Source organism: Zingiber officinale, chromosome 9B (genome assembly GCF_018446385.1).
Source record: "Zingiber officinale cultivar Zhangliang chromosome 9B, Zo_v1.1, whole genome shotgun sequence".
NCBI lineage: Eukaryota > Viridiplantae > Streptophyta > Magnoliopsida > Zingiberales > Zingiberaceae > Zingiber > Zingiber officinale.
The window spans coordinates 94734145-94748279 of NC_056003.1; the positions used below are offsets into that span (position 1 = coordinate 94734145).

The 14135-nt window shown below is 37.8% G+C and overlaps 2 protein-coding genes across 2 annotated transcripts; both read left to right on the forward strand.

Annotated features, from left to right (window-relative positions):
* The first annotated feature begins 2787 nt into the window (after nucleotides 1–2787).
* On the forward strand, nucleotides 2788–3807 carry LOC122023177. Its single transcript, XM_042581261.1, has one exon. It carries the CDS (start codon nucleotides 2788–2790, stop codon nucleotides 3805–3807), a length of 1020 nt encoding a protein of 339 aa, XP_042437195.1.
* A 4189-nt stretch (nucleotides 3808–7996) lies between these two features.
* On the forward strand, nucleotides 7997–8497 carry LOC122023178. Its single transcript, XM_042581262.1, has one exon. The coding sequence runs from the start codon at nucleotides 7997–7999 to the stop codon at nucleotides 8495–8497; it is 501 nt and encodes a 166-aa protein (XP_042437196.1).
* The last annotated feature ends 5638 nt before the right edge of the window (nucleotides 8498–14135 follow it).

The window sequence follows — 14135 nt, forward strand, 5'->3', positions numbered from 1 at the left end:
GAGACGAGCATCTCGACGTCGGATTGGATTTTTCGATCGGAGGCGGGTACTTTTGACTTATTGTCTTTGATATGCATAGTAGTGAAATTAACAAGTTGCATTAATTATGTTGCTCATTTGTTTCGGTTAATCACTACCTGATTACCTATTACCTGCTTGATTGATTGTTTGTTTTGCATTTCGTGTTGTTATGTACCTGATTACACATGCTCATTGGGGTAGTGATATAACCATACCTCACCATGTTCAGGACCTAGGATTGATACCTTATCTGATCAGTGTACTTTGATGTGATTTATTTATTATGGTGCACATCATATGTGTATATAGATTTGTTCGGTATATTACCATGCTTAGTGTCATGCACCATTCGCATGATTGCATGCTGTGTGATAGATTGCTCCATTATTGTTGAGTGTATTGCCAGTTTCATCACTGTTCGGTGCTCCATTATTACTGTGTGATAACCATGATTTTACTATACTAATCTCATTCATATAATAGTGGTTTGATGTAGTTTTCAAATATATAACCCATATTTACATCACATTTTATTCATTGTATCAAATTTGGACTTAATTGTAAATTATTTTATTATGGGTTAATTTGATGCTAATATTTGTTTATTATCTTGTAGGCATCAAAGGATCTTGGATTGGGATGAATCTGAACCAAACTTGGGCTAAAATCTTGGGCTTAAAGGAGAGATCAAGCTCTGGATTGATTTGGACCGTCCATTGAAGATTGGTTAGATCTGAGCCATCCATCAAGCATCTGGTTCATCCAACCTAAGGAGGGGTAGATCTGGACCATTGATTAAAATCCAGAGATTTTTATCTAGATCTAAGCTCATCCAACCGTTGATCAAGTCCGAATTTTTATGGACCGTTGGATCAGATGAGGAGAGGTTTAAAAACGTTGAGAAGCTACAGTAGCTCCTAGGCTCGATTTTGCGACGCAATCACTATTCCATCTCCTTCTCCGCGCGACGCCGCAGCTCCCATTTTCTTCTTCAGATCTAGACCTTGATTCCAACTACAACAGCGAACTCAGGACTCTACGGCAATTAGCAAGTGTTGAGCAACATCACAATTCAAGGGCGTTCTCTAGATTGCAATCATTCGCGTTCCGCATCACCCTCGGATCCAAGGGCGTTCCCAAGATCTGAGGTTTTCTGGCGTTCAAGGAGCTTTACTAGAGTTCTCCAGTAGTTCCTTCAATCGTTATTCTTTCATTTTCATTCGGAGTTCTTTAAATCGGATTGATCAGTTGATTCTAGCTCCGAGCACCACTTCCATACTCTGTTCTTCACGCGAAAGGATCTCCAGCCACAAGGGCGTTCTCTGCGGCTTGGAGGTTTTTAGCCACTAGCTGAAGATTTCAGAGGAAGCTGTTGCGAGCCACAAGGGCGTTCTCTGCGGCTTCTTCGCAAATCAGCGACGAGAAGGAATTTTGGTCTTTGATCTGGAGTTGAGAATGTTTTACAGTGTTTTCTTTTCCTAGATCTTAGATTCAGTTGTAGAATTTCATTGTTTCTGTTTGTTTCATTGAACACAACCCATTTCTAAATGTTGCAGTTCTAAGTTAGTTTAGAATTAAACTCTGTTTTTAGTTTTCTGTTAGAGTTTCGGTTGAAGTATCAATCTCCAGGATTAGATCTTAGATTTGAATTTAAGAATGGTTTCTTCCACTTAGATCTGAGTTTGTCCGAAATCTCAATTTACTTACAGTTCTTCTCACCGAACCACATTCAGATTTGAATATTATTTCATAGAATAACTGAGACTAACATGTTTGCTTCCAATTCTGCATTAGAATTTTTAGTTTGCCTAGTTTCATTAATAATTCAGGAGCTCCATTAGCTAGCTATGTTCTCATTGCAAACTAATTAATTATCACAAGTTCATTACTTAACCTTTGACAGCAAAATCAATTATTAATTTGAATTCTGAATTTCATTTGGCAAGATCAGTTGCAATCAGTTTATTGAACTGATGAGGAGTAGTTTCGGTGAAGTTAGGTCAAGGAAGTAATTCTAGGTGAAGCAATTTGAATTAGAACTAGAGTTGAGGATTGATTTGCTAAGATTAAATGTTTAACCTCTTAATATGATTTCTGATCCTGGAATTCCGTAGCAGTTAAAGTGAATGCTGTTGATCAAATTGAGACTAAGTGTTGTTGCCTTTTCATTTTTCTTATTTGATGCTGTGAGGTTAAGAATACTTAGAGGGAGGTTGTGAAGAGAGTTTTGGATCGGTTTGAGTTAGTTTTTAGTTTCTTCTCATTTGTTATAAGTTCGAATATTAAATCCATTTCAATCTTCTTAGGACTGTTGCAGAGGTTTCCTTGCGTTAATTCTATTTTACATGGTTATTGATTGAATGCACACTCATTAGTTGATCCTTGGAAAAATACGACTTGGGACTCCATACTACAGCGTTTGTCTTTATGTTTAATGAGTTCCACTGTTTATTAATTTGATGTGCCACGTGACATACAAGAAGGCCATTATCAAATTTTGGCGCCGTTGCCGGGGAACATTTTCAACTAGTAATGTGTGTTTGTTTTTAGAATGTGCATCTCTTTAGTTTCTTTGTTTTGCATATTCTTTGTTTTCACAGGATATCTACTTCAATGCTCAATTGAATTTTTTTTTTCATGACTAGGTCTTCGACAGATAAATTGTTTGAGTTAGATCCAGAGATTGAAAGGACTTTCAGGGCTTTGAGAATTCAAGAGAAAGTTTCAGAGGACTCAGGAAGTTCCTTATCATCTTCAGATACCCCTATGGCTGATCATAGTAGGACAATGAAGGAGCTTGCAGCTCCTGATGAGGCATTCAAGTATTCATGCATCACTTATCCAACCTTGGCAGGAGATTTTGAGTTGAGATCAGGATTGATTCATTTGCTTCCGAAATATCAAGGATTGTCTGGAGAAGACACAAATAGACATTTGCATGAATTCCATGTGGTATGTTCAACCATGAAGCCACAAGGAATTTCAGAAGAGGATATCAAGCTAAGGGCTTTTCCATTTTCACTTACTGGAGTAGCAAAAGATTGGTTGTATTATTTACCACTGGGATTTATCACTTCTTGGATTGATATGAAGAAGGCTTTCTTGGAGAAATTCTTTCCAGCCTCAAGGACTGCAACTATTAGGAAAAGCATCTGTGGGATTCAACAAGTGGTGGGAGAGACACTTTATGATTATTGGGAGAGATTCAAGAAATTATGTTCAAGTTGTCCTCAACACCAAATTAGTCAGCAGTTGCTAGTTCAATACTTTTATGAGGGTTTGTTACCTATGGATAGAAGTATGATAGATGCAGCGGCTGGAGGAGCTTTAGTGAACAAAACTCCAAAACAAGCAAGGGAACTAATTTCGAACATGGCTGAAAATTCACAGCAATTTGGAAGTAGAGCACTCACGACCAGAGGAGTTGGTGAAGTTCAAATGGTTTCAAATGATCAAAAGGAGATAAAGAATTCATTGATGGAATTAACGACTTTGGTGAAACAACTAGCTTTGAACAACGCTACGCAATCTTCTAATGTGCCAACTATGCAATTTCCATGTAAACAAAGTGTAGTTTGTAGCATTTGTTCAAGTCAAGATCACCTTTCAGAACTTTGTCCGAATCTCCATCAGGATGAGTCTTTGGCAGCCTTTTCTAGAGCCCAACTCCAACAAAAATATGATCCTCATTCTTCTACATACAATCCGGGTTGGAGAGATCATCCAAATTTGAGGTATGGTAATTCGTTTTATCAACAGCCATCTTCGAATCAGCCAAATCAGTAGCATAATCAGAATTTTCAGCAAGGTTTCGAGCAGCATCAGCAAAGTTTTCAGCAGCATTACCACCCTACAAATCAATATCAGCAATCGTATCAGCCTTATCAGCAATTTCAGAATCAGAATCAGCATTATCAATCTCAAAATCAGAATTTCCAGCAAGGGCAGATTTGGCCACAGCAAGCAATTCCAGCACTTCCAGCACCTGCAAGATTGAGTTTAACTCAAGGAGGTTCCAATAATGCTTCAAATTCAGATCCACAACAAGCTAGATTGGAGGAATTGATGCAACAAATCCTTTAGCAAAATCAGAACCAGCAAAGAACAGATTCTGCTCTTCAAAATTTAGAGAGGCAGATTGGGCAATTGGCTTCCAGCATAAATCAGATTCAAGCACAAGGATCAAGTCAATTACCTTCCCAAACAACTCCTAATCCAAAAGGGAATGTTAGTGCATTAACTTTGAGAAGTGGAAGAAGAATTTCAGAGAGTGCAAGTGATGGACGGGTTGCTGATGAAGATCTAGCAAATCAGGAATTCTGTCTAGCAGATCCGCAACTAATTTCCAGCAGAAATGAAATTCCAGAGGTTAGAAATGTGCCAACTTCAAGTTCTATTCCAATTCACATTGATCCATTAAATTTGGAGCATTCACAAGGAGATGGAAGCTTAATTTCGGAAAATTCCAGCAGCTTTTGTCCAGCTGAGCCAGTTCCAGCAGGAAACCCAGATTTCAACAAATCTGGAATTTCAGAGTATCAACAGTCAGCTTAGAAAGATTCAGATCCGAGCCTTCCCTTACCCTTTCCTCAACGCAAAGTTCAACCAAGAAGAGATGCAGAGGAGGAGAAAGCTAAGGAGTTTCAAGAGCTTGTGGATTTATTTAGCAAGGTAGAGGTTAATGTTCCCTTGCTCACAATGATTAAGCAAATTCCAAAATATGCAAAATTTTTGAAGGATCTTTGTGTGCATAAGAAAAAGTTGAAAGGGAATGAGCTAATTAGCATGGGCAAAAATGTATCTGCACTCCTTCAAACAGTCCCTCAGAAATGTGAAGATCCTGGAGTGTTTACAGTTCCTTGTGAGATTGGGAGTAGTCTTTTTAAAGATGCCATGTTGGATTTGGGAGCTTCAATAAATGTGATGCCAAAATCAGTTTTTCAGACTTTGGGCATTGGACCATTACAACCTACAGGAGTAGTCATTCAATTAGCTGACCGCAGTCAGACTCACCCAGCCGGAGTTATTGAAGATGTATTGGTTAAGGTGAGAGAACTCATTTTCCCTGCAGATTTTTATATTCTTGATATGGAGGGAGACTATCTGGCCAGTAGATCTCCACTCATTCTAGGACGACCATTTTTGAAGACTGCAAGGACCAAAATTGATGTTCATGCGGGCACACTTCTATGGAGATAGGTGATACAGTGGTCCGATTCAGTATTCTTGACGCTATGAAGCATCCTAGAGAGGATCATTCTATTCTTAGTTTGGATATCTCAGAGGAGCTGGATAGTGTGGATTTCTTTTCAATGATTGATTCAGATTTTGCAAAGATTGGTTCAAGTGATGTTTTGACTACAATTTTCGAAAATGATTCAGATTTGGGAGTGGATGATAGGTCATGTGGATTATTTCATAGAGAAGAAGAAGTATGCGTAGGGGATTGCTTAGGAGAAGCTCTATCCCTAGAATCGTTCAGAGAAGAAGAAGTATACGTAGGGGATTGCTTAGGAGACGCATTACCCCTGGAATCGCCTTCTATTGATCAGACACAGGATGAGTTGAAACCACTTCCTCCACATTTGAAGTATGCTTACTTAGGAGAGAACCAGCAGTTACCTGTCATCATAACCCAGAATTTAGAACCAGAACAAGAAAGCAGATTATTGGAGGTTCTGAGACAGCACAGGAAGGCCATTGGATGGACATTAGCAGATATTCCTGGTATCAGTCCTTCTATTTGCATGCACAGAATTTATTTGGAGGAGGATGTGAAGCCAGTAAGACAGCCCCAGAGAAGACTTAACCCACTGATGCTTGATGTAGTAAAGAAAGAGGTGACTAGACTTCTACGGGCAGGTATCATTTACCCTATTTCTGATAGTAAGTGGGTAAGTCCTATTCATGTGGTACCAAAGAAATCTGGAGTGACAGTTGTGGCTAATGAAAAGAATGAGTTAGTGCCTATTAGGGTGAAGAATTCATGGAGAGTTTGTATAGACTACAGGAAGCTGAACCAGGCAAGCAGGAAAGACCATTACCCTTTGCCTTTTATTGATCAGATGTTGGAGAGATTGGCGGGTAAGTCACATTATTGCTTCTTTGACGGTTACACAGGATATTTTCAGATTTGCATCGCACCAGAGGATCAGGAGAAGACTACTTTCACTTGTCCTTTCGGTACATTCGCTTATAGACGTATGCCATTTGGACTCTGCAACGCTCCATGAACCTTTCAACGGTGCATGGTGAGTATTTTTGGAGATTTATTAGCGCATTGCATGGAGGTTTTTATGGATGATTTTTCTATATATGGTTCATCTTTTGATGCATGTCTAGGAAATTTGTCTAGGGTTTTAGATAGATGTATCGAGACAGACTTGGTACTTAATTTTGAAAATGCCACTTTATGGTTGAGCATGGTATTGTTTTAGGACATATAGTCTCTAGGAGAGGAATTGAGGTAGATCCTGCTAAAATTAGTGCTATATCTTCTTTATCTTACCCCGCATGCGTGCGGGATGTTCGAGCTTTTCTTGGTCATGCAGGATTTTACAGGAGATTTATTAGAGACTTCAGCAAGATTGCTCTTCCACTGTCACAGCTTCTTCAGAAAGATGTGGAGTTTCAATTTGATCAGAGGTGCAAGGAAGCTTTTAAGAGATTGAAGGAGGCTTTGATTTCTGCACCTATCATCAGGCCACCGGATTGGACATTACCATTTGAGCTTATGTGTGATGCTTCGAATTTTGCCATTGGGGCAGTTTTGGCACAGAGAGTAGAAGGAGCACCACATGTGATCTGCTATGCATCGAAGACTTTGGATTCGTCTCAAGCCAATTACACCACGACAGAAAAGGAGCTTCTTTCTATTGTTTTTGCTTTGGATAAATTTCGTTCATATTTGCTTTGTTCTCACGTGGTTGTATTTTCTAATCATGCAGCTTTGAAGTTTCTCCTCAAGAAGCCTGATGCTAAGCCCAGATTGATTAGATGGATGCTTCTACTCCAGGAGTTTGATTTGGAGATTCGTGATAGGAGTGGGAAGGAGAACTTGGTTGCAGATCATTTGAGCAGAATTGAAGGGGAACTAGATCACACAGCTATTGATGATGATTTTAGAGATGAGCAGCTTTTTAGGGTGCATGGTGAGTCTCCATGGTATGCAGATTTGGTTAACTTCTTAGTAGGTAAAGTTTTTCCTGTACAATTTTCAAAAGCTCAAAAAGATAAATTGAAAAGTGATTCCAAATATTATGTATGGGATGATCCTTATTTGTGGAAATTTTGTGGTGATCAAATCATTAGAAGATGCATACCTAATTTGGAGTTTCAGTCTGTATTATCATTCTATCATTCATCCGAGTTTGGTGGCCATTTTGGACCACAACGGACAGCTAGGAAAGTGTTAGAGTGTGGTTTTTATTGGCCTACCATATTTCGTGATGCCTATGTTTTTTGTAAATCATGTGATAGGTGTCAACGAACTGGGAACATAGGACCTAGGAATGAAATGTCTCAAAATTATATGTTATTTTGTGAGATTTTTGATGTATGGGGTATTGATTTCATGGGTTCATTTCCTGTCTCTTTTGGATTTTCATATATTTTATTGGCAGTTGATTATGTTTCCAAATGGGTGGAGGTTATTCCCACCAGGACTGACGATTCTTCAGTTGTTGTGAGTTTTGTCAGGTCATATATTTTCTGCAGGTTTGGAGTGCCTAGAGCAATCGTCAGTGATAAAGGGACACATTTTTGCAACAGTCAGATGAAGGCTATGCTGAGTAGATATGGGGTTTCACATAGAATTTCTACTTCCTATCCTCAAACAAATGGACAAGCTGAGGTATCAAATAGAGAAGTGAAGGCAATTCTTGAGAAAACTGTGAGGCCTGATAGGAAAGATTAGAGCAAGAGATTGGAGGATGCTCTTTGGGCCTATAGGACGGCTTTTAAGACTCCTATAGGAATGTCTCCTTTCAGAATGGTTTATGGTAAAGCTTGTCATCTTCCAGTGGAGATTGAACATAAGGCATTTTGGGCCGTGAAAGCTTGCAATTTTGAGGTTGGCCTAGCAAGAGAAGAAAGGAAGTTACAACTTCAAGAACTTGAAGAAATTAGGTTGGAAGCTTATGAGAACGCACGGATCTATAAAGAGAAGACCAAAAACTTTCATGATAAGCACATTGTGGGTAAGGAATTTCATATTGGTAACAAGGTGCTTTTATATAGGTCACGGCTCAAATTTATTAAAGGTACATTGAGATCTCGTTGGGAAGGTCCGTTTGTTGTTACTAATGTTTTCTCTTATGGAGTTATTGAGATTAGAGAGGAGTCTTCGGGCCGGATTTTCAAGGTGAATGGGCATCGACTTAAAGTTTTTTATGAAACCAATAACCAAATGGAAATGGAGATAGTGAAACACGTTGATGCCATCTACCCAATTAAAGGGGAGTTTGTTCCAACTTAGCTTTTATTTTTGCTTTCACACAATAATATTCTTTTGCTTTCACAACTTAGCTTTTAGTTCGTTCCTTATGGCATGTTTAGTTTCTTAATAAATTCTTTGGTTTACAAATAATAGTTTAGTGTAAGAAAATAAACTCTCTATTGTGAATAAAAATGGTACCCCCTTAGCAATTTTTCTATAACATATTAGAAGTAGAGAATGTGAGCTAGATTTGAATATCTATTTTTGGGGCTTAATGTCAATTATGGATTTCTAATTTTCTCAAGGTTGCAACTTAAGAATGGACATTTGATTGGTAATTGAATTGATACTTTTTCATACCTAGTGAGGATGAACCTTAATTGAGTGATGCACTTGTGTTATTACACTCTAGCGCTTGCTTTGATTCTTTCAAAACCACAATCCAATAGATTAAATCATGTTTTTGGAGGTAAATCTATTTGTTTCTTTGTTCCACACAAATTCTTGCTATTCTTTCTTGCTATCATCATGTCAATTTATGCCTTTTCATTTGTGAATCTTTTAAATATGGATACATGGTTTGTGATATGATGAATATTTTGGACAAGGAGGATTTAGTTAAAGTGTGGGGGAAGGAATTTTTGGATGATATTTGTGGATTATATTTTGTTTGCATGAAGAACATTGGAGTGGTTCAAGAATGGGAAGTGAAAGTGCTAAGTGATTGATTCTTTTGAAGGATTTCTTTTGGTTGGTAATAACATTATGTTCTGGTGTTCTGAAATGAATTGCATTTTTTTTTAAATGAGAGAACTGTGCAGATTGAATATTGTATTGTGCAGGATATGAGAATGAAAAGCTTAGTATCAATGTTGTGCCGGAAATTGAAGTGACCTTTAAATAAAGGATAAGCTTAAAAGGAAATGCTACAAAATGCAGTAACAAATGGTATCTTAGATTTCTATTAATACTGCAAACACGGAAATTGAAGATTGAACAAGCTTTGATAAGCTGTTCGGAAGTTGCAGAATTAGGAAAAGAAACAAATTCAGAATTGAAGATATTTGAAATAGTTCATTGGTTGCAGTAAATTCTGGAGATGCTGTACAAATTCAAGAAGCACTTGAAACTGTTTAAATGTTGAAGGCTACAATCTGTGAATGTAGTTTTGGAACTGGATGCAGCAGAGAGTGGATATTAGAATCTGCTGAAACAGTGTAGATCCAGATATACTGAAAATGATGTTTAAGTATCCAATGCGTATCAGAAGTTGGAAGTAGTATCAAACATCTGATAAAGTTCAAGGGGGACCTGTCAACATGAATAGACAAATGGTATTAAAGGATCAATGGCTGCAGAATGTAGAAATTTCATAACCTGGAAGTGCACAGAATTTCAGAACCTAGAGTTGAGATTTGCAGCTGCATCTGTTTAGGTTATAAATTGAATAAATATGGTGGCATTTTCAATCCGAGACGGAATGAAGTTTAAGTGTGGGGGAGAGCTTGAGCTTTAATTGAATTCGAGCAGTGGATTTGAATTATGGAATTGAGTAATGCTGGAAATGAAACAATCTGAAAATGGAATGTTCACTGTTTAGAAGCTCTGAAACAACAATGAGCTTGCTTAATCTGATCAAAATAGATTAAAATTCGAAAATAATTTGTAGAAAACCATTCCATCTCATGTATCTAGAAACCTCTTGCAGATTCTTTGGTTGACATTTCTTTAATTCAGAAAGCTCTGAAATCTGAAGAGAAGATGGAAAAGCAGAATCCAAGAAATGCAGAAATGTTAAGATTGAATTCAGGAAAAGGAAATTAAGTATCAGTTTTGTGCAAAGATTGTGTTGCAAATTCTGACCAGTAGTTATTTCATTGCTACTCTATATCACCTTCCTTGCAAAGCTATTCATGTCAAGTCTGCTGGATAATTTTATGAATATTGAAATGCAGTAACTTTGAGGTATCAAGGACTGAATGTATATTCTGGAAATAAATATCAAGCTGTATGCAGTGAAGAAAATGCAGCTTTCGGAAAAAGATTTATGAATTTGTTCTCTGTGAAAATCAAATCAATCAGCACCATTTTAAGCCTGATATGTAATTATTAGGTTCAGAAGAAAGATTCAGAGAAGGGAAGCTGAGTTGCTCACTGTGCAGAATTGGCTAAGTTTCAAAGTTTGTTCTGAAATTCTTAGAACATTAGAGAAGTGGTACTTTAAACAGTAAAAACTGAAATTCAGATTTGATATTGCTGCGAACCTAAAAAAAAAAGCTTAAGTGAGCAATGAACATTTGACTCAGGAACTATGTAGGAATGATTAGGAATGAAAATGCATAAAAGCTGAGAATTGAATTGAAATGAAGCTGGTGTACTTTAACAGAGAATTGATGATATGATTCTTGCTTACATTGAACTCTAACAGAATTGGTACAATTTTAGTCCAGGAAGAAAGGGAAGAGAAATAAAGAAGAATGGTCGGTATTCATTAGATAACATTCTTTGTATCCATGTCTTCCACTAGAACTTAAATCAATACATTCTTTTTCATCTTTCCTTTTTCATACTTTTGCATTCTCTTTTCAATGATTAACCTTTATAAATGTGATTGTTTTCTATGATCATGGTAGAGAGTAGAAGATAAGCAAGCATATGGCAGGGTAAGAAGCACAAGTAGCATGAGCGCCCTCCACTTTTGTGATTACATGTGAGATAGAATGAGGGCCACAAAAATTTTATCTTGTGAGATTTTTAATGTGAAATCAATTTCAATTTACTCATGATAGATGGAAGTTATTATGTTGTTAACTAAGAGTAAAGTTGGAGTCCATGAATGCTTGAGATTTTGGAATGTGATAATCTTAGATGGTTTACCTTCTTTATTTTCTAATCATGTTAAGGAATTCGCTTAGGGGGTGTCATTTAAGTAGGATTTTTTAGTTTTCTGGATTTTCACGGGACGTTCAAGAGTAAGTGTGGGGGAATTTGATAACCATGATTTTACTATACTAATCTCATTCATATAATAGTGGTTTGATGTAGTTTTCAAATATAGAACCCATATTTACATCACATTTTATTCATTGTATCAAATTTGGACTTAATTGCAAATTATTTTATTATGGGTTAATTTGATGCTAATATTTGTTTATTATCTTGTAGGCATCAAAGGATCTTGGATTGGGATGAATCTAAACCAAACTTGGGCTAAAATCTTGGGCTTAAAGGAGAGATCAAGCTCTGGATTGATTTGGACCGTCCATTGAAGATTGGTTAGATCTGAGCCATCCATCAAGCATCTGGTTCATCCAACCTAAGGAGGGGTAGATCTGGACCATTGATGAAAATCCAGAGATTTTTATCTAGATCTAAGCTCATCCAACCGTTGATCAAGTCCGAATTTTTATGGACCGTTGGATCAGATGAGGAGAGGTTTAAAAACGTTGAGAAGCTACAGTAGCTCCTGGGCTCGATTTCGCGACGCAATTACTATTCCATCTCCTTCTCCGCGCGACGCCGCAGCTCCCATTTTCTTCTTCAGATCTAGACCTTGATTCCAACTACAACAGCGAACTCAGGACTCTACGGCAATTAGCAAGTGTTGAGCAACATCACAATTCAAGGGCGTTCTCTAGATTGCAATCATTCGCGTTCCGCATCACCCTCGGATCCAAGGGCGTTCCCAAGATCTGAGGTTTTCTGGCGTTCAAGGAGCTTTACTAGAGTTCTCCAGTAGTTCCTTCAATCGTTATTCTTTCATTTTCATTCGGAGTTCTTTAAATCGGATTGATCAGTCGATTCTAGCTCCGAGCATCACTTCCATACTCTGTTCTTCACGCGAAAGGATCTCCAGCCACAAGGGCGTTCTCTGCGGCTTGGAGGTTTTTAGCCACTAGCTGAAGATTTCAGAGGAAGCTGTTGCGAGCCACAAGGGCGTTCTCTGCGGCTTCTTCGCAAATCAGCGACGAGAAGGAATTTTGGTCTTTGATCTGGAGTTGAGAATGTTTTACAGTGTTTTCTTTTCCTAGATCTTAGATTCAGTTGTAGAATTTCATTGTTTCTGTTTGTTTCATTGAACACAACCCATTTCTAAATGTTGCAGTTCTAAGTTAGTTTAGAATTAAACTCTGTTTTTAGTTTTCTGTTAGAGTTTCGGTTGAAGTATCAATCTCCAGGATTAGATCTTAGATTTGAATTTAAGAATGGTTTCTTCCACTTAGATCTGAGTTTGTCCGAAATCTCAATTTACTTACAGTTCTTCTCACCGAACCACATTCAGATTTGAATATTATTTCATAGAATAACTGAGACTAACATGTTTGCTTCCAATTCTGCATTAGAATTTTTAGTTTGCCTAGTTTCATTAATAATTCAGGAGCTCCATTAGCTAGCTATGTTCTCATTGCAAACTAATTAATTATCACAAGTTCATTACTTAATCTTTGACAGCAAAATCAATTATTAATTTGAATTCTGAATTTCATTTGGCAAGATCAGTTGCAATCAGTTTATTGAACTGATGAGGAGTAGTTTCGGTGAAGTTAGGTCAAGGAAGTAATTCTAGGTGAAGCAATTTGAATTAGAACTAGAGTTGAGGATTGATTTGCTAAGATTAAATGTTTAACCTCTTAATATGATTTCTGATCCTGGAATTCCGTAGCAGTTAAAGTGAATGCTGTTGATCAAATTGAGACTAAGTGTTGTTGCCTTTTCATTTTCTTATTTGATGCTGTGAGGTTAAGAATACTTAGAGGGAGGTTGTGAAGAGTGTTTTGGATCGGTTTGAGTTAGTTTTTAGTTTCTTCTCATTTGTTAGAAGTTCGAATATTAAATCCGTTTCAATCTTCTTAGGACTGTTGCAGAGGTTTCCTTGCGTTAATTCTATTTTACATGGTTATTGATTGAATACACACTCATTAGTTGATCCTTGGAAAAATACAACTTGGGACTCCATACTACATCGTTTGTCTTTATGTTTAATGAGTTCCACTGTTTATTAATTTGATGTGCCACGTGACATGCAAGAAAGCCATTATCAATTACTATGCTTAGTGTCATGCACCATTCGCATGATTGTATGCTGTGTGATAGATTGCTCCATTATTGTTGAGTGCATTGCCAGTTTCATCACTGTTCGATGCTCCGTTGTGACGCTCATGGGTAGCGTGACGCAGCGTGGTAGCACGTTAATTTGCTATTCCGGTGCTCCGTTGGTCCGCTCAGGGGTAGTGTGACGCAGCGTGTAGCACGTTAGAGATCCCTCCCCGTCATAGTGTACCGAGAGATGAGAGCATTGCGCTCCCCCATTTATGATTTGGGGTAGGAGTATGTGTATACTCCGACAGCATCCCGACCACTCGGTCACTCATCAGGGGTAGTGATGCAGAGTGCACGGTCGTCACAGCCCTACCCACTCGGTCCCACTTTTGGTTGTGAGTTGGCTGACTGGCGTCAGGGGTGACCATGACATGGGCATCATATGCATGATGCATTTATTGCTTGTGTTTGTGTTTACTACATTTATATGCTGCATATTGTTTGGATACCTATGTTTGACATGCATACAGGTCTTCTATACCTTTCGGACTGTTTGTCCTTATACCCAAGTCCTGGTTAGTACAGTTTCTCTCCTGTTTACTTCGGTTTGCATTTACCTTTATTTTTATCAGGAGAC

What these genes read in the sequence shown, in the direction of transcription:
- LOC122023177 (XM_042581261.1), top strand. Translation starts at nt 2,788, where the DNA reads ATGGCTGATCATAGTAGGACAATGAAGGAGCTTGCAGCTCCTGATGAG.
- LOC122023178 (XM_042581262.1), top strand. Translation starts at nt 7,997, where the DNA reads ATGTCTCCTTTCAGAATGGTTTATGGTAAAGCTTGTCATCTTCCAGTG.